General features: G+C 44.0%; 1 protein-coding gene across 4 annotated transcripts; it reads left to right on the top strand.

The window, feature by feature from the left end:
• Positions 1 to 727: 727 nt before the first annotated feature.
• LOC112260118 lies at positions 728 to 24,448 on the top strand. Of its 4 annotated transcripts, XM_024434977.2 has the most exons (9): positions 728 to 882; positions 5,506 to 5,615; positions 9,059 to 9,143; positions 12,998 to 13,193; positions 13,480 to 13,548; positions 13,655 to 14,670; positions 14,893 to 15,716; positions 19,935 to 20,111; positions 22,924 to 24,448. In XM_024434977.2, the coding sequence occupies exons 1-9, from the start codon at positions 785 to 787 to the stop codon at positions 23,172 to 23,174; spliced, it is 2,826 nt and encodes a 941-aa protein (XP_024290745.1). In that variant the 5' UTR covers positions 728 to 784; the 3' UTR covers positions 23,175 to 24,448. The 4 variants fall into 4 exon arrangements, with proteins under 4 accessions (XP_024290745.1, XP_024290746.1, XP_024290747.1 ...); XM_024434978.2 differs by lacking the exon at positions 13,480 to 13,548; XM_024434979.2 differs by lacking the exon at positions 5,506 to 5,615 and having other exon boundaries at positions 737 to 882.
• Positions 24,449 to 24,757: the final 309 nt, after the last annotated feature.

Genomic DNA, 24,757 nt, shown 5'->3' with positions numbered 1-24,757 from the left:
CGTTTGGCAACTTCCCCCATAGAGGTACTCCTTCTGTGAAAGGAGAGTAACAGCTGGCCTAAGCTTTACCGTGCCAATCTTGCTTGCCAACATGTCAATATGACTTGGAAATCTAAGTTTATGAATCAAAGTGAAAGATCAATCAATTGATAGTGACAGAATTAGATTACTTCCCAAGCAAAGCCTATGTTTTGTCGCCTCCGCTATAGAAAGTTGTAGCTTAACCAAAGAAATGAAACATATCCCCATATGTATCAGATTCACGTCTTTTCTGGGTATTTTACAGCTTTTTCTCTAGCATTATCAAATCCATTTTATTTTCTTAAATATTAACCTAACAAAAAGAAGGGATGGGATTACGAATTGACAAGGCTTTACATCAGTATAACACATCAATAATTTAATTATTGGGAATTTATTGACGTCCCATAGTAACCAGCTCAAGGTGCTGAAAGTAGGCATAATTAATTTAAACAGTCTTCATTTTCATTAGACTTTACGAACAACAAGAGGGCTTGTGTTGGAGCCTATTTCTTCCTATTTAAGAAATGAAGTAGGTCTACCTGTTTGACAGACGAAATTAGGCTATGAGCTGCTAAATCCATAGATTTCTCTGTGAATTCAAGATAGGCATACCTTTTATTAAAGAAATTGGCAAAAAAGTACAGGCCTACCCATTGTAATTGTGCTATTCTACCCCCATTTTGCCATAAACCTCTGCATCCTCGCACATGCGCGTTGGGCAATCTACCGGAGCGCGAGGACGGGTAGGAGAGCAGTCCTAATGGCGGAGAACGTACGGTCGCCTTTTGACTACCGGGAGCCACCGACCCTCGACAGTGACGGTGATGGGAGCAAACCGCCACCGCCGCCGCCCCGGGGGTGAGATAAATAGCTTACTGGGAAATACATTTTTGTTGTGTATCTGATCACTTGCTAACGTTACTTTGTTTAAAGTGAAGTAGAACGCAAAGCCCTGCCTAAGCGTGTGTTTGTTTAGTTCCAGGCTTCCATCCGCGTGATGATTCTGCTGACAAAAATGAAACACAGGAAAAGTGCTTTTTCGCTTCGGGATCACTAACTAGTTTAGTATGTGCAAGCATCCACAATTACGGTCACCCACTTCTCTTAACGCCGATTAAGCCGTATGATGTTGCTCTTTCGTTTGGAAGCTGGCCAGCTGTAATGGGCTGTCTGTTATTTCAATAGCCAGCCAGCTAGCCATTTTAGCTTGTCCGGCCAGCTAACGCGTTAGGTTAGTTATATCGGCAGAGCAGAAATCTTCGCTAACTGACTAGCTATCTAATTTTAATTGCATTTAGGACATGCCTTACTTGATTCTGATAACTAACGTTTGCTAACTAGCGAGATACATTATTCATAGATGATTCATTATTTGTAAATATTTCATAAAAATCTGCATACCAGATGTTTTGGTAGCTAGCTAGATCATCTTTATTCAAACTGATGTTGTTGGGGGGGAGCCCCGGAGCCCCAGTTAAATTCAGGCATCATTCTCACTGTGTTGATGATCTGACTGATTTGTGGTGTACTGTATCAGAGAGAGCGAATGAGGGATGGAAAGGTATCTCAGGTGTGTGGAGTGGGGCGCATTTTATATAGGTCTGCTATTAGGGTTTGTCCAATGTTTATTTTATAAAGCTATTATTTTGTGTCTTTATCAGATTATTTAGATTATTTATGGATTTGATTCCATTTGTTGATAGACAGATGTTAAAATTATATTGATACTATGTCATCCCAATTGTTAATGCCATATCTATTTCGTTGCTGTTTTGAATTTAACTTTAGAAACAATATTAGAATAACATTGTTGTGATTAAATTATTCAATATGGTAGTAGAAAATGCCTTACTACGAGTGGTGGTAGACTTTTCTTGGGGTTATTTGACAGCAAGAAATTGCCTATTCATAATGTGGCAGATGTAAATGCAAGTTACTTTACACAAGTATGTGAACACCCCTTCAAATCAGTGGATTTGGCTATTTCAGCCACACCTGTTGCTGACGGGTGTATTCAATCGAGCACACAGCCATGCAATCTCCAAAGACAAACATTGGCAGTAGAATGGCCGGTACTGAGGAGCTCAGTGACTTTCAATGTGACATCGTCATAGGATTATCATAGATTTATCGGTGGTGACCATGTTACCTAGCATCAGTGCAGTGGGCAGCTGGGAGGAGGCACTCTTGTTCTCCATGGACTTTAGTGTCCCAAAACATTTTGAAGTTCGAGCTACAGGATGTGAATTTCTGCTTGAAAAAGCTAGCCTTTGCTTTCCTGACTGACTGCGTGTATTGGTTCCTGACTTCCCTGAACAGTTGCATATCGCGGGGACTATTCGATGCTATTGCAGTCGGCCACAGGATGTCAAGGGCAGTCAGGTCTGGAGTGAACCAAGGGCTATATCTGTTCTTAGTTCTGCATTTTTTTGATCGGGGCATGCTTATCTAAGATGGTGAGGAAATTACTTTTAAAGAATGACCAGGCTTCCTCGGCTGATGGGATGAGGTCAATATCCTTCCAGGATCTCTGAAGCTGGGGGGGATCAATCAATTCACAAATGGTGTCCGGGGCACAGCTGGGGGTGAAGGGGGGTCGATAGCAGGCGGCAACAGTGAGAGACTTATTTCTGGAGAGGTGAATTTTTTAAATTAGAAGTTCAAACTGTTTGGGTATAGACCTGGAAAGTATGACAGAACTTTGCAGGCTATCTCTGCAGTAAATTGCAACTCCTCCCCCTTTGGCAGTTCTATCTTGATAGAAAATGTTGTAGTTGGGTATGTAAATCTCAGAATTGTTGGTGGCCTTCCTAAGCCAGGATTCAGACACGGCAAGGACATCAGGGTTGGCACAGTGAGTAAAACACACTTGGGGCTTCTGATGTTGACATGCATGAAACCAAGACTTTTTTCATCACAGAAGTCAACAAATGAGGGTGCCTGGGGACACGCAGGTCCTGGGTTTACCTCCACATCACCCGAGGATCAGAGGAGGAGTAGGATGAGGGTACGGCTAAAGGCTATCAAAACTGGTCGCCTATAGCGTTGGGGACAAAGAATAAAAGAAGCAGATTTCTGGGCGTGGTAGAATAGATTCAGGGCATAATGTGCAGACAGGGGTATGGTGGGGTGCGGGTACAGCCGAGGTAAGCCCAGGCACTGAGTGATGATAAGAGAGGTTGTATCTCTGGATAAGCTGTTTATAATGGGTGAGGTCACCGCATGTGTGGGAGGCGGGACAAAGGAGGTATAATGAGTGGAACTAGGGGCTCCATTGTAAACTAAAACAATGATAACTAACCTAAACAACAGTATACAAGGCATATTGACATATGAGAGAGGCATAAAGTAATCACAGGTGTTGATTTGGAGAGCTAGCTAAGACAACAACAGGTGAGACAACAACAGCTAATCAGCTAAAACAACAACAGGTAAAAGGGTGATGAATGGGCAGAGAGGGTCGGTTAACTACACACAGGGCCTCAGTTCGCGGCTGGGGCTGACAGATAAACAAAACAAAATAAACCGAATGGAGTACAGTGATTAATGGACAGTCCAGCAGGCATCTGCTATGTAGCCAAGTGATCATAGGGTCCAGGGGGCAGCAATAGATGGAACAGGGAAGCCGCGGAGTAGTCGCTACTACGCTAGCATTCGGGCGACATGGTGTTTAAAGTTAGTAGCCCGGGGCTAGTAGAAGCGTGTGCTCCGACGTCCGACGGAGGCCGGTTGAAGGCACAGCGGATGGAGTATTCGCTGCAGACCAGTCGTAGTGGTGCGGCGGGGCGCAGTGTCGATTAAGGATCCAAGCCAGATGGCGAAAGAGGTATCTTAGTTGTAGTAATTTAGTTTTCTAGCCGGGAGATGCGCCTGGGTCACTGCAAACTGGTGCTTGCTTCGGGGCAGGGGCATTAGCCACTACAGCCACTCGGTAGCAGCGGTGATCCGGTGCCAATGTCCAGAGCTTACGGCAAGGATCCGGTGGAGTAGTGTGTTCTAGCTGTGTTTAGGTGGAGTCCGGGTGAACAACTGAGTAGACCTGGAGGTGGACCTCAGGGATAGCTTCGGTACTGGGTAACTCGGTGGGTGCTAGCTAGCTGTGAAGATCAGGAGTAATGGTCGAGGGATTACGGCAGGATTCCGGTGTTGTAGTGGAGAGACAGTCCGTTACTGGTAGGCTGGCGAGTATTATCCAGGCTAAAAAAAAATTAAAATAAAAATGGCTGGTATCTGTGCAGAAGGTAAAGGCCGCTAGCAGTGGCTAACAATGACTAAATAGCTTGTGGCTAATTAGCTGGTTAGCTTCTGATGGCTAGGTGGTTTTTGCTATAAGGTCTAAAAATAATAGCGGTTCCATATCACAATGGGTGAGGCAGGTTACCGGAAGGTATAATTGAACTAAAATGGAAAAGAGATTGAAAATAAAATTTAAATATATACGAAAAATACAGAAGTACATGAGAGGACGAACAAAACACGTCAGCACTGCTACGCCATCTTGGAAATCAACTTTTTGTTGGGAGTTTAATTAAATGGTTTTCCATGGCCGAGAAGCCGCACACAAGCCTAAGATCACCGTGCGCAATGCCATGTGTCGGCTGGAGTGGTGTAAAGCTCGCAGCCATTGGACGCTGGAGCAGTGGAAATGCGTTCTCTGGAGTGATGAATCCTGCTTCACCATCTGGCAGTCCGACGGACGAATCTGGGTTTGGCGGATGCCAGGAGAACGCTACCTCTATCTAGAAATGCAATTATTGTCATCGACAACATAAATCTGTCTGCTCTATGCAGTACATTTTTAAGCTGAAATGTTCTTAATCTGAAGGGAACCCTAGCCCAAGATGTACCCTACTCTTAAGTTACTCCTTAATTCAAGGACCTTATACGATATCTTCAGAGGTAGATTTTCTCTGGCAGCCAAATACTCAAGCTAAACGTGAATGGATTCTAAATTGCCATACAGTTCTAGAAACATAAAGCCCCTTTTATATCACATTAAAAGTAATTTCCCAAATGCAAAATATACACTTACTGTACACTGTTTTAAACGGCTTTATTACAGTTGCATCCGACAGTATTTTTCAGTGATGACATGTTTCTGGGGACCTTCTTCAGTTACACACAGGTGTTCGGTGCATGCTACATAGAGGGACCACTTGTGCTAATTAGCTATCTTCCATCTGTCTGCCGTAAACACTCGCTGTAATGGCGATATGGCCACGTGGGAACGGTAACCCTATAGAGGTGTGTAATCAATGCAACCTTTTTTATTTATTTATTATTTCTCGCTCATACGAAAGATAAGGTCCTTATGCTCCCAAAACCTGTACCGCAAGCGATGCATGTTAATATTCAGACTGAGCGTTTGGGCACTTAACAAAACTCCCACGTACCGAAGACTCCTTTGTCCTATGACTCTTATGTGTAATGGAACTGAGAATCATGGACAAGGGCTAAAGGAACCCCGCGTGTGTTTTGTAGGCGGGTGTGTGGGAGAAAAAGGAAGGGTACACCTGTGAAGGTGTGTGACCAGGCCTACGTGACCGAGGATGAAGAGGAGGAAAGTCTGTCTGAACACAGCTACAGTCCGGGTAAACACACGCACAGACAGACACCCTATCATGTGCCGTCAGAAAGTATTCACACCCCTGGACTTTTTCTAAATGTTGTATTACAGTATGACTTTACTGGCCTACACACAGTACCCCATAATGTCAAACTGGAATGATGTTTTTGAAGTTTTTACAAACTCATTAAAAAAAAATGTGAAGCTGGAATACCTTGAGTCAGTAAGTATTCAACCCCTATGTTATGACAAGCCTAAATAAGTTCAGGAGTAGAAATTTGCTTAACAAGTCACAAGTTGCAACAATCGTGTTTAACATGATTTTTGAATGACTACCTCATCTCTGTACCCCACACATAATTATCTGTAAGGTCCCTTAGTGTTGCAGTGCATTTCAAACACAGATTCAACCAAAAAGACCTGGAAGGTTTTCCAATGCTTTGCAAACAAGGGCACCTATTGATACATGGTTAAAAGAAAGCAGACATTGAATATCCCTTTGTGCATGGTGAAGTTATTAATGTGCATGGTGAAGTTATTAATTACACTTTGGATGGTATCAAATCACCCAATCACTATAAAGACACAGGCGTCCTTCCTAACTCAGTTTCCGGAGAGGAAGTAAACCACTCGGGGATTTCACCATCAGGCCATTGGTGGCTTTAAAACAGTTAGTGTTTAATGGCTGTGATGGGAGAAAAACTGAGGATGCATCAACTTTGTAGTTACTCTGCAATACTAACCTAATTGACAGAGTGAATAGAAGGAAGCCTGTACAGAGTAAAACATTCCTAAACATGCATCCTGTTTACAACAAGGCTCTATTGTAATACTGCAAAAAATGTGTCAAAGCAATTTCACTCTTTGTCCTGAATACAAAGTGTTTTGTTTGGGGCAAATCCAATACAACACATTCCTGAGTACCACTCCCCATATTTTCAAGCGTAGTGGTGGATGCCTCACGTTATGGGTATGCTTGTAATCATTAAGGACTCGGGAGTATTTCAGGATAAAAACAAACGGAATGGAGCTCAGCACAGACAAAATCCTAGAGGAAAACCTGGTTCCTTTCAGCAAGACAATAACCTTAAACATAAGGCCAAATCTACACTGGAGTTGCTTAACAAAAGACAGTGAATGTTCCTGAGTGGCCAAGTTACAGTTTTGACTTAAATCTACTTGGAATTCTATGGCAAGACCTGAACAATGGTTGTCTAGCAATTATCAACAACCAATTAAGCTTATTAAACCATTTTGAAAAGATCAATCGCCAAATGTTGTAAAATCCAGGTGTGGAACGCTCTTAGAGGGGGCTCCCGAGTGGCACAGTGGTGTAAAGCAGTGCATCACAGTGCAAGAGACGTCACTACAGTCCCTAGTTCAAATCCAGACTGTTTCACACCCTCCGTGATTGGGAGTCCCGTCCTGTAAGGCGGTGCACAATTGGCCCAGCGTCGTCCGGGTTTGGCCAGGGTAGGCCGTCATTGTAAAGAACAAATTCTTAATAGCTGACTTGCCTAGTTAAATAAAGGTTACATTTAAATAAAAAATAATAATAATTGAGACTTACCCAGAAAGACTCACGGCTGTAATCACTGCCAAAGGTGCTTTTACAAAGTACTGACTCTGCGTGTGAATGCTTAGGTAAATTACATATTTGTTTATTTAATTTTCAATGAATGTGCAAAAATGTCTAAACATGTTTTCACTTTGTCATTATGGGGTGTTGTGTGTAGATGGGTGAGCAAAAATGTATGTGTAAGTACAGTGCCTTGCAAAAGTATTCATCCCCCTTGGTGTTTTTCCTATTTTGTTGCATTACAACCTGTAATTTAAATAGATTTTTATTTGGATTTCATGCAATGGACATATTATAATATTACATATTATGGTCATGTAATGGACATATTATATTATAATATTACATTCTGGACATATTATATTGGTGAAGTGAAATGAAAAAAATAACTTCTCTAAAATAAAAAATGGAAAAGTGGTGCGTGCATATGTATTCACCCCCTTAGCTATGAAGCCCCTAAATAAGATCTGGTGCATCCAATTAACTTCAGAAGTCACATAATTAGTTAGATTGCACACAGGTGGACTTTATTTAAGTGTCACATAATCTGTCACATGATACACATGTTCTGAAAGGCCCCAGAGTCTGTAACACCACCAAGCAAGCGGCACCATGAAGACCAAGGAGCTCTCCAATCAGGTCAGGGACAAAGTTGTGGAGAAGTACAAATCAGGGTTGGGTTAGAAAAATATCCTAAATGTTGAACATCCCGCGGAGCACCATTAAATCCATTATTAAAAAATGTAAAGAATATGGCACTACAACCTGCCAAGAGAGGGCCACCCACCAGAACTCACGTGACAGGCAAGGAGGGCATTAATCAGAGAGGCAATAAAGAGACCAAAGATAACCCTGAAGGAGCTGCAAAGCTCCATAGCGGAGATTGGTGTATCTGACCATAGGACCACTTTAAGCCGTACTGTCCACAGAGCTGGGTTTTACGGAAGAGTGGCCCAAAAAAAGCCATTGCTTAAAGAAAAAAATAAGCAAACGCGTTTGGTGTTCGCCAAAAGGCGTGTGGGAGACTCCCCAAACATATGGAAGAAGGTACTCCGGACAGATGAGACAAAAATGTAGCTTTTTGGGCATCAAGGAAAATGCTATGTCTGGCGCAAACCCAACACCTCTCAACACCATGAGAACACCATCCCCACAGTGAAGCATGGTGGTGGCAGCAACATGCTGTGGGGATGTTTTTCCATCGGCAAGGACTGGGAAACATGTTCAGAATTGAAGGAATGATGGATGGTGCAGGGAAAGTCTTGAGGGAAACCTGTTTCAGTCTTCCAGAGATTTGAGACTAGGACCGAGGTTCACCTACCAGCAGGACAATGACTCTAAGCATACTGCTAAAGCAACACTTGAGTGGTTTAAGGGAAAACATTTAAATGTCTTGGAATGGCTTAGGCAAAGCCCAGACCTCAATCCAATTGAGAATCTGTGGTATGATTTAAAGATTGCTGTACACCAGTGGAACCCATCCAGCCAGAAGGAGCTTGAGCAGTTTTGCCTTGAAGAATGGGCAACAATCCCAGTGGCTAGATGTGACAAACCTATGGAGACATTCTCCAGAGACTTGCAGCTGTAATTGCTGCAAAAGGTACCTCTGCAAAGTATTGATTTTGGGGGGATGAATAGTTATGCAAACAGAAGTTTTCTGTTTTTTGTCTTGTTTGTTTCACAATAAAAAAATATTTTGCATCTTCTAAGTGGTAGGCATGTTGTGTAAATGAAATTATACAACCCCCCCCCCCAAAAAATCGATTTTAATTCCAGGTTGTAAGGAAGCAAAATAGGATAAATGCCAGGGGGGTGAATACTTTCGCAAGGCACTGTATACATTGGGTTAAATGTGTGCTGCTGTTCTTACCTGTGTGTAACTCTCCTAGGTGGTGGGCAGTACCCAGAGGGAGCGGAGGACAGACTGCCTCCACCCGGAAGCCCTTACTACCTTGCTGACCCCTCCCAGCTCTGGTGAGAGAGACAATAGGATTACTCAATTACACTTTTAAAAAATGTGTTCTTCTGAAACCGACAGCCAATATGTGATAATGAAAGGTAAGAGGATATCAAGCTTGATGAGAAATACATGAAATGTTTCTGATCTTATCTAGAAATTGCTCAATGAAATGTTGATGCAATTTAAAAAAAATTCTAGTTGCATTTTTTGTTTTGATTTATTTGACGATTAAAAAACCCCCAGAAACAACCACACGTGGATAATGCATTTAAAATCATGACTATGACACAGTTTGTGCGTAGTTGCTGAATATTGGCGTGAACTACAACACACTGTTTTACATGTCAATCCAGAGCATACCATACATGCTCAATGAGTGACATGTCTGGTGAGTATGCATGCCGTGGAAGAACTGGGACATTTTCAGCTTCCAGGAATTGTGTACAGATCCTTTCGACACGAGCCGTGCATTATCATGCTGAAACATCAGGTGATGGCGGTGGATGAATGGTGTCACATTGGGCCTCAGGATCTTGTCACTATCTCTGTGCATTCAATTGCCATCAATAAAATGCAATTGTATTCATTGCCCGTAGCTTATGCCTGCACATACTATAACCTCACCGCCACAATGGGGCACTGTGTTCACAACATTGACATCAGCAAATTGCTCGCCCACACAACACAATTTACCCAGTACAGTTGAAACCGGGATTTATCTGTGAAGAGCACACTTCTTCAGTGTGCCAGTGGCCATCGAAGGTGAGCATTTGCCCACTGAAGTCGGTTACGACGCTGTACTGCAGTCAGATCAAGATCCTGGTGAGGACGACGAGCACGCAGAAGAGATTCCCTGAGACGGTTTCTGACAGTTTATGCAGAAATCCTTTGGTTGTGCAAACCCACAGTTTCATCAGCTGTCTGGGTGGCTGGCCTCAGACGATCCCGCTGGTGAAGAAGCCGGAATTGGAGGTCCTGGGCTGGTGTGGTTGGAGGTACTGCCAAAGTTCTCTACTTCGGCTAATGGTAGAGAAATTAACATTAAATTCTCTGGTAATAGCGTTGGTTGACATTCCTGGAGTCAGCATGCCAATTGCACGCTCTCAACTTGAGACATCTCTAGCATTGTGTTGTGACACAACTGCATATTTTGCCTTTTATTGTCCCCAGCAGAAGGTGCACCTGTGTAATGGTCCTGCTATTTAATCAGCTTCTTCATATGCTAAACCTGTCAGATGGATAGTTTATGTTGGCAAAGGAGAGATTTTCACTAACAGGGATGTAAACAGAATGTATGCAAAACATTTGAGAGAAGCTTTTTGTGTGTATGGAATGTTTCGTGGACTTTTTTTTTTCCAGCTTCATGAAACATGGGAACAACACTACATGTTGCGTCTTATCATTTTGTTCAGTATAAATGAATGGTAAAAATATTAACAAACATATACACATACGTAAGTAGGCCTAGGCTAGTAGGCATACTTGGGTTACACATAACCAGGGGTTGGTTTTTAGGAACAGAACCGGGAACGAAAGTGAACTGTTATTTTAAAAGCATGGGAACTGGTTAATAATGTTATTTTATGTTCCGGGACTCTTTTTTTTCAGTCCCACAAAAAAACATTACAAGGCACCTATGCAAAGCCCTCAATCTGTCACTCAAACGAATTCCAGTGTCTGCCTGCCAGCTGAAAATCTTTCTGTCCGTGTAGGCTACCTGCTCCTCCCACCGCCGAAGCATAGGTAACTGTAGCCTACTGACATTACAAGCGTTATTCAGAAATTAGGGAGAGATTTTTAGATAGAATAATGGAATATATTATTCAGTGCTAGATACTGATACTATAGTTATCACATTTCACATTGGATTTATTACAGTGCCTTCAGAAATTATTCACACTCCTTTAATTTTTCTGCATTTTGTGTTACAGCCTGAATTAAAAAGGGGTTAACGCTGCAAAATGTAATTTTTTGGTGACCCAACCAAATTCACATAGAAATGTGAGTTATAGATCTGTTGTTCTCATTGAAAGCAGGTTTTAAGATGCTGTAGATATGTTCTATGCGCGTTATTTCTAGGCATCGCGTTAAGTTACATTTTTGCATCTTTTACTTTCGGTTTTGTACACCAGCTTCAATAAGATCCAATATTTTTGCTTATTGAAAGATTATAAAATAGAGCAGACAGCCATGCAATCTCCAAAGACACACATTCGCAGTAGAATGGCCATACTGAAGAGCTCAGTGACTTTCAATGTGGCACCGTCAAAGGATGCCACCTTTCCAACAAGTCAGTTTGTAAAATTTCTGCCCTGCTAGAGCTGCCCCAGTCAACTGTAAGTGCTGTTATTCTGAAGTGGAAATGGCTCCGAGCAGCAACGTCTTCAGCCGCAAAGTGGTAAGCCACACAATCACATAGAACGAGACCGGCGAGTGCTGAAGCGCCTGGCGCGTACATTTTTTTGTTCTCGGTTGCAAAACTCATTACCGAGTTCCACACTGCCTCTGGAAGCAATGTCACCACAAAAACTGTTTGTCGGGAGCTTCATGAAATTGTTTTTTCCATGGCCGAGCATCCGTGCACAAGCCTAAGATCATGCGCAATGCCAAGCGTCGGCTGGAGTGGAGTAAAGCTCGCCGCCATTGGACTCTGGAAAGGGTGGAAATGCATTCTCTGGAGTGATGAATCATGCTTCACCATCCAGCAGTCCGACAAACGACTCTGGGTTTGGCTGATGCCAGGAGATCGCTACTTGTCCGAATGTATAGTGCCATATGTCAAGGTTGGTGGAGGAGGAATAATGGTCTGGGGCTGTTTGTCTATGGTTCGGGTTAGGCCCCTTCCTTCCAGTGAATGAAAATCTTAATGCCGCAGCATACAATGACATTCTACATGATTCTGTGCTCCCAACTTCGTGGCAACAGTTTGGGGAAGGCCCTTTCCTGTTTCAGCATGACACTGCCCTTGTGCACATAGCAAGGTCAGTACAGAAATGGTTTGTCGTGATCGGTGTGAAAGATCTTGACTGGCCTGCACAGAGCCCTGACTTCAACCCCTTCAAACACCTTTCGATGAATTTGAACGCCGACTGCGAGCCAGGCCTATTTGCCCAACATCAGTGCCTGACCTCACTAATGCTCTTGTGGTTGAATGGAAGCATGTCCCCGCAGAAATGTTCCAACTTCTAGTGGCAAGCCTTCCCAGAAGAGTGGAGGATGTTATAGAATCAAAGGGGGACCGACTCCATATTAATGCCCATGTTTTTGGAATGAGATGTTCGAATAGCAGTACAATACAGTACTAAGTACAGCACAGGATACACACACACTAGCCCACACACACGGTACGGTGGTACTGTACATTTTGTGCTGTGGGTATGTATTGGTGTGCTGCCTTGGCAGCAGCTAATGGGGATAAAAAAAATAGCTTACATGTTTGAATTTTAATTCGGAACAGATATTTAGAAGTTTTTGGAAATGTGGTCGCATAAACCTGAGGGAGATTTTACATTAATTCCATTATCAAAGTTTGCATCTGCACAATTCTTCCACTTAATTTGTTTTTGAAAAATGTTCAGTGGAAATTGTCACAATTAGTCCTTTTGCATGTCATTGTATGGTTTGTTCAAAATATTCATATTTTTTGTTTGGCATACATTTGTTAAGTAAAAAAACTGAGTCAAAGCGCAAATCCTTTACTGTAGAATGGCCCACACCTCACCAAGACCTTGATCAGTGAAATCCGGTGTGTCAGTACTGGAGTAGAACAAAAGGCGGCACACAGTGTATCTCTCCAGGACCAGGCTTGGTGACGACCAATCCAATGGTGAGTGGATGGTATGTAACGGTACTGTGTTTCTCTGTACAGCGTGTCGGAGCTGGGTGAGGAGGGGGCGAGTGGTGTCCGGGGGCCAGTGCTCTTCCACCCCCCTCCCAACTGCAGAATCCGAGAGGTGCACTGTGGAAGCCAGGTGCGACTGGTCGTTATAGCGATCCATGACATCGCCAAAGGGGAGGAGATCACGGTGGACTACAGCCTGACGGACTGGGGAGAGAACGCCATGGTGATTGACTTGCTGATAACATCACCAGCTTAACTCATCACAAACCCATTTCAGCCATTCTTAAATATACTTGGAACTATTGTTGTTAGAGGTCATGACTTCTGACTAACAGCAACCGTATACACATCAAAATTGACGTTGTTCATCTGTAGGCATTAGTTGCATTCATGTTGTCTCCTTGTTCTAAGAAAAAACATTGCAATGCCCAGTGTAATTGTTGTGGCACTCAGATAATAATACTCTGAATCCATATTGAAGCCTTTTGGTTGTGTTATGAATATTCTAGGGATTCCATAGCTCTGTGTCTTCGCGAGGGTTTGACTGCAGCTTTAACCCAGACAATAACATTAAGAAGGTAATCAAAACGGTCATGACCCTACCTCAAGCTCATTTAATCTATTGGTTACAGAGGGTATTTACAAAGTCTCTTTTGTCTTGTTTTGGGGTTTGTCTCCGAACAGGAGGAAGAGCCCGGCCCCCACCCTCTGTCTCTCTCTGACTACCTCACCCCCTCCTGGTCCCTCTCCCCTTCCTCCTCCCCGCTCACCCACTCTGAGCCCAGCGACTCAGACCGAGAAGAAGATGACGACGACGACGATGATGATGAAGAAGAGATGGAGGAGCTAAGGGGCCGTATGCTCAGTCGCCGAAAGAAGCGCAAGATAGCTGTCACGGTCACCACCAAGAAGAACAGCGCCGCTAATCCCAGGGTGGGACCCGGCCACCCCTGCTCGTTGTTATCCTCCCGATTGGCTGCCTCCCCGGCCCAGACCCAGTCTCAGGCCGCCACTACCCTGGCGCCCCCCACCACCAATATCAACAACAACATCAACATAAACATTGGCAGCTCCAGCGGGGCTACTGTCAGCCGACGGCAGCACTGTTCCTACTGCGGCCGCCACTACCGTTCGCTGGCGCGCCACCTGGAGAAACACCATGCCAACCAGCCAAAGGTCAGGGCGGCCATGGATCTAGCCACACACCACACACACTCCTCCTCTACCTCCTCCCATCCTCACTCCTCCACCACCACCACCTCTCATGGCCATACCTTCGCCTCCCCCCAGCCCTCATCATCCTCCGCTCCCGCCCCTCCCCCTCCTTTCTCCAGTGAGAGAGAGAGGGATGCGCCGGCCACTCGAAGTTCCTCGGGGGCGGTCTCCTTTTCGCTCTCATTGTCTGCTCAGTCGGCTGTGGCCAAGAAAGGCTCCAACTTATCGGTGCAGACGCCAAAGCAATGTTTCGCCCCTGCAGTGGCACCGGTTAAAAGCCTGCCCACACCAGCCAGGAGGGGCCGCAGGCCGAAGAGAGCAAAGGAGGAGCAGCAGAAAACAGAGGAGTGCTTCAGGAGCAAGGAGGAAGAGATACCTCCACGTTCTACCCTCGAGCCGGAGGAAGAAGAGCCGGGTGAGGAGCTGGAGCTGTGTGGAGCTGGGGAAGGGGATAGTCCTGGGAATAAGAGTGTCGAGATGGCTAGGTATGTGATGGATAATATGGTTCTGCTGCATTGGAAAGAAAGTCGGGCCTAACTGAAATGTGAAATATGATGTTCTGTATCAAAACTGCTTGAGAAATGACAGCATATTCTGCAATTCTATCATTATTGTTGTGATAAAGATAAAGTAAAAATATAACTTTTTGACATGTTATTATTTTTACTTTCTCACGCTCCCTCTCTCTGCCTCTCTCCTTTTTCTAGCTCTCACAGACATCACATGCCCCCTCTCCTATCCTCCCTCTCCTGCCTGGTGCTCTTCCTCCGCCGGCAGCAACACTCTTCCTTCTTGTCCCTATCACGCTCCCCCAGTTCGGCCGAGGCCTGGCGCCTACTTTGCCACTCCAGCCTGGCGCTACTTATCCTCTACAACCGGCACCGTGAGTGCGAAGTGGCCAAGCTCACCACCCAGGACTACCACAACCGCACCACCACACCGAGCCCAACCCAGGCTAACTTGGCCAACGACCCCCCCACTGGCCTAGAGGCCATCCTCTCCCCCTTCGAGCACCAGGTGCTTTGCCACCTCCCCCGGGCAGGTGTGCTGGGTAAGCGGGGGCGTATCCAACCCCTCATCCTGCCCCCGCACTGCGAGCCCTGCATGGAGCTGCTCCTTCAGACCTCTGCCAATGTGGGCGTGGACCCCCACAGCCCCTACGTCTTCTCCCGGCCCTTCCACTCGCCCGCCACCCCGCTCCGGGGCACCGACCTGCTGCGCAACCTGGCACGTGCCAGCGGCGCCAAGAATCCCGGAGTGCTGACCCAAACGCGAGTGCGCCGGCAGGTGGCCATCCTTACCCAGTTACTGCTCTTGGAGGAAGGTGAGGGGCAGGGCCTGCCGAGCGGGGCGGCTGGCAAGCGCCTGGAAGACTTCCTGCAGCGGGAGTACCACGTAACCCAGAGCTGCACCACGATAGGCCGAGACCCTGCGTTGATGGGACATGTGGGCAGGGTGGTGCTTTATGGGGAGCGGCAGGGCGTGCTGTTCAAGGGGATGAGCCTGCAGCACATTTGTCTGGAGCTGGATGGTAAGGAGACACTTCCAGGAACTCGGCCCTGGTATGACGAAACTAGCACTTACTGCTAATTCATGACAGAACGCCATCCATCCCTAAAAAAATAAAGTTTCTGTTCATGAAGGGTTTGCATCAGTGACCTTCAGAAGGGAATACAAGAGAAAAGTTGAATTGCATTTAGGTGTGAACTATTAATCTCCCCAATTTTCTCTCATTGTGATGATGGAGGAGAGGAGGAAACAAGGAGGTTCTGAGATGGATCAGCAGTAGAGTAATTGATAGCTTTGTTTAATATGAGTATGCTTGTCATGCTCACTAGGGGTATGTTTAATTGTTGTAAGTTGTTAATAAAGCAGTAATAACAGAGGCTTTACACTGGGGGAGGTGACATTAGGGCGATTCTTCTCTCGCTATGTCACAGCTGTGAGCAAACTAATAACATTTTAAATAGATGGGAGCTCTGAATACTGCACCTTGCGATTCCTTTGCCTGCAGTACAACAATCTGTCCTTATCAGACATTGCTCCGGACTATGTGTTATGTTATTGTTTGCTCATTACAAGTGTTTAAATTAGAGGTCGACCGATTGTGATTTTTCAACACAGATACCGATTATTGGAGGACCAAAAAAAGCCGATACCGATTATTATTGTTTTTTTATTTGTAATAATGACAATTACAACAATACTGAATGAACACTTATTTTAACTTAATACATCAATAAAAATACATTTAGCCTCAAATAAATAATGAAACATGTTCAATTTGGTTTAAATAATGCAAAAACAAAGTGTTGGAGAAGAAAGTAAAAGTGCAATATGTGCCATGTAAAAAAGCTAATGTTTAAGTTCCTTGCTCAGAACATGAGAACATATGAAAGCTGGTGGTTCCTTTTAACATGAGTCAATTCAATATTCCCAGGTAAGAAGGTAAGAAGTTTAGGTTGTAGTTATTATAGGACTATTTCTCTCTATACCATTTGTATTTCATATACCTTTTGACTATTGGATGTTCTTATAGGCACTTTAGTATTGCCAGTGTAACAGTATAGCTTCCGTCCCTCTCCTCGCCCCTACCTGGGCTCGAACCAGGAACACATCGACAACAGCCACCCTCGAAGCATCGTTACCCATCGCTCCACAAATGCCACAGCCCTTGCAGAGCAAGGGGAACAACTACTCAAGTCTCAGAGCGAGTGACGTTTGAAACTCTTAGTGCGCACCCCGCTAACTAGCTAGCCATTTCACATCGGTTACAGCAACCTAATCTCGGGAGATGATAGGCTCGAAGTCATAAACAGCTCAATGCTTGAAGCACAGCGAAGAACTGCTGGCAAAACGCACGAAAGTGCTGTTTGAATGAATGCATACGAGCCTGCTGCTGCCTACCATCGCTCAGACTGCTCTATCAAATCATAGACCTAATTATAACATAATAACACACAGAAATACGAGCCTTTGGTCATTAATATGGTCGAATCCGGAAACTATCATTTTGAAAACAAAACGTTTATTATTTCAGTGAATTTCGGAACCGTTCCGTATTTTATCTAACGGGTGGCATCCCCAAGTCTAAATATTGCTGTTACATTGCACAACCTTCAATGTTATATCATAATTACGTAAAACTCTTGCAAATTAGTTCGCAACGAGCCAGGCGGCCCAAACTGTTGCATATATCCTGACTCTGCGTACAATGAACGCAAGACAAGTGACACAATTTCACCTGGTTAATATTGCCTGATAACCTGGATTTCTTTCAGCTAAATATGCAGGTTTAAAATATATACTTCTGTGTATTGATTTTAAGAAAGGCATTAGTGTTTATGGTTAGGTACAGTCGTGCAACGATTGTGCTTTTGTTCGCAAATTTTGTTAAATCATCCCCTGTTTGGCGTTGGCTGTCTTTGTTAGGTTGGCTGTCTTTGTTAGGAAGAAATAGTCTTCACACAGTTCGCAACAAGCCAGGTGGCCCAAACTGCTGCATATACCCTGACTCTGTTGCAAGAGAAGTGACACAATTTACCTAGTTAAAATAAATTCATGTTAGCAGGCAATATTAACTAAATATGCAGGTTTAAAAATATATGCTTGTGTATTGATTTTAAGAAAGGCATTGATGTTTATGGTTAGGTACACGGAGGAGCAGCGATATCGATTATATGCAACGCGCAGGACACGCTAGATAAACTAGTAATATCATCAACCATGTGTAGTTAATTAGTGATTATGATTCATTGATTGTTTTTTATAAGATAAGTTTAATGCTAGCTAGCAACTTACCTTGGCTTCTTTCTGCATTCGCGTAACAGGCAGACTCCTTGTGGAGTGCAATGAGAGGCAGGTGGTTAGAACGTTGGACTAGTTAACTGTAAGGTTACAAGATTGAATCCCCGAGCTGACAAGGTAAAAATCTGTCGTTCTGCCCATGAACAAGGAAGTTAACCCACCGTTCCTAGGCCGTCATTGAAAATAAGAATGTGTTCTTAACTAACTTGCCTAGTTAAATAAAGGTGTAAAAAAACATATTTTTTTAATCGGCCAAATCGGTGTCCAAAAATTCCGATTTCCGATTGTTATGAAAACTTGAAAACGGCCATTCAGATTAGTCGGTCGACCTCAAGTGTAAATTGCAGAGGAAATCGTTGCTCCAAGTCTCCAAGTCCTTTACATTGTAAACTCTGCAAAAAAAAAAACGGGCCCTGTCTTTCAAAGATAATTCGTAAAAATACAAATAACCTCACAGATCTTCATTGTGTTTCCCATGCTTGTTCAATGACACATAAACAATTAATGAACATTCACCTGTGGAACGGTCGTTAAGATACTAACAGCTTACAGACCGTAGGCAATTAAGGTCACAGTTATGAAAACTTAGGACACTAAAGAGGCCATTCTACTGACTCTGAAAAACACCAAAAGAAAGATGCTCAGGGTCCCTGTTCATTTACGTGAACGTGCCCTTAGGCATGCTGCAAGGAAGCACTGCTGATGTGGCCAGGGCAATAAATTGCAATGTCCGTACTGTGAGACGCCTAAGACGGCGCTACAGGGAGACAGGACGGACAGCTGATCGTCCTCGCATTGGCAGACCACGTGTAACAACACCTGCACAGGATCGGTACATCCGAACATCACACCTGCGGGACAGGCACAGGATGGCAACAACAACTGCCCGAGTTACACCAGGAAAGCACAATCCCTCCATCAGTGCTCAGACTGTCCGCAATAGGCTGAGAGAGACTGGACTGAGGGCTTGTGGGCCTGTTGTAAGGCAGGTCCTCACCAGACATCACCGGCGACAATGTGGCTTATGGGCACAAACCCACTGTCCCTGGACCAGACAGGACTGGCAAAAAGTGCTCTTCACTGACGAGTCGCGGTTTTGTCTCACCAGGGGTGATGATCGGATTCGTGTTTATCGTCGAAGCAATGAGCGTTACACTGAGGGCTGTACTCTGGAGCAGGATCGATTTGGAGGTGGAGGGTCCGTCATAGTCTGGGGCGGTGTTGCACAGCATCATCGGACTGAGCTTGTTGTCATTGCAGGCAATCTCAACACTGTGTTACAGGAAAGACATCCTCCTCCCTCATGTGTACCCTTCCTGCAGGCTCATCCTGATATGATCCTCTAGCATGACTATACCACCAGCCACACTACTCGTTCAATGCGTGATTTCCTGCAAGACAGGAATGTCAGTGTTCTGCCATGGCCAGCGAAGAGCCCGGATCTCAATCCCATTGAGCACGTCTGGGACCTGTTGGATCGGAGGTTGAAGGCTAGGGCCATTCCCCCCAGAAATGTCCGGGAACTTGCAGGTGTCTTGGTGGAAGAGTAGGGGTGACATCTCACAGCAAGAACTGGCAAATCTGGTGCAGTCCATGAGGAAGAGATGCACTGCAGTACTTAATGCATCTGGTGGCTACACCAGATACTGATTGTTACTTTTGATTTTGACCCCCCCCCCCTTTTTTCAGGGACACATTACTCAATTTCTGTTAGTCACATGTCTGTGGAACCTGTTCAGTTTGTCTCAGTTGTTGACTCTTGTTATGTTTATACAAATATTTACACGTTAAGTTTGCTGAAAATGAACGTAGTTGACAGTGAGAGGACGTTTCTTTTTTTGCTGAGTTTGTAAGGAAGGTGTTGGTGAATGAACAAAGCATGTTGTATGTTATTTTCCTGTTGACATATGTGCCCTCTCCCTCTTCTATCCCTATCCAACAGTGATGTCGGGTAACTCTGCAGACTCCTTCTCAGGTGACTCGGACGGGGAGGCAGAGAAGGTGGAGGTGGTGAAGAAGCGACCAGGTCGACCCCCCCGCAAGAAAAAAGGACCCCCTCCCTCTGTCAACCCTCCGCTCCCTGGTGCCCACAAAAGGAGAAGCATCCAGCCCAAGTCCGGTATGTATCATTGTATTTTTGGCCTACCCAATGCTCTGTGTATTAATGCATATTTTGGTGAATTGTTTTGAACAATAGCTTATTTTTGTGAGAAAGTGGGTGCTAGCGTCAGACAAGTTTGATCAACAAGGGACTCGACAAGCAACTCGTTTACTTCCTAACACCTATCGATCTTTTCAAATCTAGAAATCTTAGTCACATTTTAGTAATTTCATCCTTCGTTAGTTTTTGTTTTCAGTCGACTAAAACTCTGGACATTTTTTGTCTTGTTTTAGTCACAGCCATTTTAGTCACATACTAGTGTATTAAAAAATTAATGTTTAGGCAACCTAACCTAACTTTCATCATGTGCCTTGTCCAACTAGGCCTACTATTCCCTCTTATACGTTAGCTGGCAACATTGATATTGTGGGAGCGTGTGTCATGAGACCAAGGCTCTCTGCCAGACCACTGACTCAGAGGTCGTATGAGCCCCTCCTTTATAGTAGAATCCTCAAACCAGTTTCTAAAGACGGTTGACATCTAGTGGAAGCCCTAGGAAGTGCATCCTCATCCATATCTCAATGTGTATTCGGTCAGCCAAGCTTTGAAAAACTACAAACGTCAGATGTCCCACTTCCTGTTTGGATTTTTCTCAGGTTTTCCCCTGTCATATGAGTTCTGTTATACTCACAGACATCATTTCAAACAGTTTTAGAAACTTCAGACTGTTTTCTATCCAATAATAATATGCATATATTATGCATATATTAGCTTCAGAGTAGGAGGCAGTTCACTCTGGGCACACTATTCATCCAAAAGTGAAAATGCTGCCCCCTATCCCAAAAAGGTTAGCAAAACATTTTTGCATTGTCATTATGGTGTATTGTGTGTAGATTGAGGGGACAAAAACGAACAATTACATTTTAGAATAAGTCTAACGTAAAAATTGAAGGGGTCAGAATACTTTCCCAAAGATAGATGTGTGTGTATATATTTATATATATTTCAGCAAAAAAAGTAACCTCATTGTCAACTGTTTATTTTCAGAAAACTTAACATGTGTATATATTTGTATGAAGATACGATTTAACAACAGACATAAACTGAACAAGATCCATAGACGTGACTAACAGAAATAGAATAATGTGGTCCTTGAGCAAAGGGGTGTCAAAATAAAAAATAACAGTCAGTATCTGGTGTGGCCACCAGCTGCATTAAATACTGCACTGCATCTCCTCCTCATGGACTGCATCAGATTTTGCCCCACTCTTCCACCAAAACACCTGCAAGCTCCCTGACATTTCTGGGGGTGAATGGCCCTAGCCCTCATGCTCCGATCCAACAGGTCCCAGACGTGCTCAATGGGATTGCGATCCGGGCTCTTTTCTGGCCATGGCAGAACACTAACATTCCTGTCTTGCAGGAAATCACGCACAGAACAAGCAGTAAGGCTGGTGGCATTGTCATGCTGGAGGGTCATGTTAGGATGAGCCTGCAGGAAGGGTACCACATGAGGGAGGAGGATGTCTTTCCTTCAACACACAGCATTGAGATTGCCAGCAATGACAACAAGCTCAGTCTGATGATGCTGTGACACACCGCCCCAGACCATGACGGACCCTCCACTTCCAAATCGATCCTACTCCAGAGTACAGGCCTTGGTGTAACACTTAATCCTTCGACGATAAACGCAAATCCGACCATCACCCCTGGTGAGACAAAACCGCGACTCGTCAGTGAAGAGCACTTTTTGCCAGTCCTGTCTGGTCCAGCGTTTGGTGGGTTTGTGCCCATAGGCGACGTTGTTGCCGGTGATGTTTGGTGAGGACCTGCATTACAACAGGCGCTCAGTCCAGCGTCTCTCAGCCTATTGCGGGCAGTTGTTGTCGCCTTCCTGTACCGCAGGTGTGATGTTCGGATATACCAATCCTGTGCAGGTGTTGTTACACATGGTCTGCCACTGCGAGGACGATCAGCTGTCCGTCCTGTCTCCCTGTAGCTCTGTCTTAGGCGTCTCACAGTACGAACATTGCAATTTATTGCCCTGGCCACATCTGCAGTCCTCATGCCTCCTTGCAGCATGCCTAAGACACGTTCACGCAGATGAGCAGGAACCCTTGGCATCTTTCTTTTGGTGTTTTTCAGAGTCAGTAGAAAGGCCTCTTTAGTGTCCTAAGTTTTCATAACTGTGACCTTAATTGCCTACCGTCTGTAAGCTGTTAGTGTCTTAAAGTCCGTTTTACAAGGGTTAATGTCAGGAATTGTGAGTTTAAAAGTATTTGGCTAAGGTGTATGTAAACTTCAGACTTCAACTGTATATAGAATTTATTATTAGAATAGATTTTATAATTTTTTTGTGTGTATTGTTAGATATTCCTGCACTGTTGGAGATGGGAACACAAGCATATCACTACACCTGCAATAACATCTGCTAAATGTGTTTGCGTTCAATAAGATCCAATTTTTTTACTGCACACAGTGAGTCCATGCAACTTATTATGTAGACACACATTTGTACTCCTGAACTTATTTCGGCTTACCATAACAAAGCGGTTTCAGCTTTTCATTTGTAATTAATTTGGAAACTTAAATTTTTTTAAATGTATAATAATTAAATCTGTTTTGACATTATGTGGTGTTGTCTTTAGGCCAGTGAACAAAAAATCCAGCTGTAATCAATTTTAAATTCAGGCTGTAACACAACAAAATGTGGGAAAAGTAAAGGGGTGTGTATACTTGAAGGCACTGTATAGATTAGGGGTCCGGTGCTCTGTGGGGATGGATTTGGATTTGGGTAATTGATACATATGAGACTGTCCTGTGTTCCCAGGGAAGCGTGGGGTGCTGAAGCGGCCCTGGTCGGAGGCGGAGCGAGTCGCCGTGGAGACGCACCTGAAGAGGAACATCATGGAATTGCGGGTGCCAGCCAAGGCAGACTGCGAGCGCTGCTTGCACCTCTGCCCTCTGCTGGTCAGCAACCAGCGCGACTGGAGGGCCATCAAGTTTTACTGCCACAACCGCATCCAGCTACTGAAGAAACAAGGCCGGAAGGAGAGTGCAGGACAAGGGGCACTCTGTTAGATAGGGATGGGGAGAGAGAGAGAGAGAGAGAGAGAGAGAGAGAAAGGAAGTGAGAGATGTAGCAGTCGGTTCTCGACCTCTCACGATCTGGAGTGACCTGATTCTGGTCCTGGCGAAGTAAGCGCAGTCTACTGGTTTTCTACTGAATTAACCTGACCTCCGACTTAATTTTAAAGACTCGTACCTGGGACTAGGAGTTCAATATTAGTCCATATCTGTAATGTTGACTTCAAGAGTCAAAACGATAATTAATTGAGATTAGTTGAAATGTCTCCTGTAACCTGGGGCCATATCCACAAAGTGTCTCAGAAAAGGCCCAAGGAATCCTGTTAAAAGCTTTTGTTAGAAAACTCCTAGCTCAGAGTAGGTTTTAGGATGTTAAGTCACTGCTCCGACAAACTCAATGTCTTATCTTGTTATCACGACAGTTTGAGGTACTGCAAAGGAAAGATAGTGATGGCGCTTTTTGACGTTGTTGCAAATGATTAATCGTTATGAGGCATTGCCAGCTGTGAACTCTATAGCACGCTTCAGACGTGACTGTATGTTGCAATAGTGTAGTGTTTGACATAATTTTTGCCTGACACGGTCAGCCTTCTCTTAATTCTTGCCTAATATGTTGGCATGCGAAATATATATATTTTTTTACCAATTCTGATGGTTGTTCAAATCTAATTAGCATAATAAAGAAATACCCATCAAATTCCGTTTTTTTTTTACGGTAATGAGCAGTTTGTCGCCCTTCCACAGTGAAAGGTGGCAGAGCTAAAGCGGTGTTTGTCTTGCCGTGAGACATCCCGAAAGTCGTTCTTTTCACAAACGTCTGTAGCGTATTATGACCCCCCCCATGTCGATTTTAGGTGCGACTCATCACTAAAGAGGCTTCATGCAAAGCTTTTATTTTTTCCCATACGGTCGTTGAATTCCATATGAATTCACTTTCTGCACCCCTTTAGAATTGAACGAAACCTTCCAAACATGTTTGTCCATGGTAGAAGTTGTCTGAAAGTGACTTTTTGGACCTGAATGCCAAAACATTCAGGAGATAGTTGCGCAAAGTTGACCCATTTTGCATTTCCCACCCTACCGTAAGACATCCATGTCTTTATGACTGAAAAATATAACTGTTCTGAGTTTGATGTCATTTGAAAGGGTTGCCAAACTATTTGATACTTTTTTCCAATATACATATGTACACACACAGTACCAGTCAAAAGTTTGGACACCTACTCATTCAAGGGTTTCTATTTATTTTTTACTATTTTCTACATTGTAGAATAATAGTGAAGACATCAACACTATGGAATCATGTAGTAACCATTAAAGTGTTAATCAAATCAAAATATATTTGATATTCTTCAAAGTAGTCACCCTTTGCCTTGATGAAAGCTTTGCACACTCTTGGTATTCTCTTAATGAGTAGGTGTGTCCCAACTTTTGACTGGTACTGTATATATACAGTGCATTTGGGAAAGTATTCAGACCTCTCGACTTTTTACACATTTTGTTAAGTTACAGCCTTATTCTAAAATGTATTAAATAGTTTTTTTCCCCCTCATCAATCTACACACAATACCCCATAA

This window comes from Oncorhynchus tshawytscha, linkage group LG10 (genome assembly GCF_018296145.1).
Source record: "Oncorhynchus tshawytscha isolate Ot180627B linkage group LG10, Otsh_v2.0, whole genome shotgun sequence".
NCBI lineage: Eukaryota > Metazoa > Chordata > Actinopteri > Salmoniformes > Salmonidae > Oncorhynchus > Oncorhynchus tshawytscha.
This window is presented reverse-complemented; position numbering and strand designations above follow the sequence as displayed.

Coding starts and splice junctions, on each gene's coding strand:
- LOC112260118 (XM_024434977.2), top strand. CDS start 785: ATGGCGGAGAACGTACGGTCGCCTTTTGACTACCGGGAGCCACCGACC. Junction 13,194..13,479: donor ACTGGGGAGAGAACGCCATG/GTGATTGACTTG, acceptor TGAATATTCTAG/GGATTCCATAGCTCTGTGTC. Junction 13,549..13,654: donor CAGACAATAACATTAAGAAG/GTAATCAAAACG, acceptor GTCTCCGAACAG/GAGGAAGAGCCCGGCCCCCA.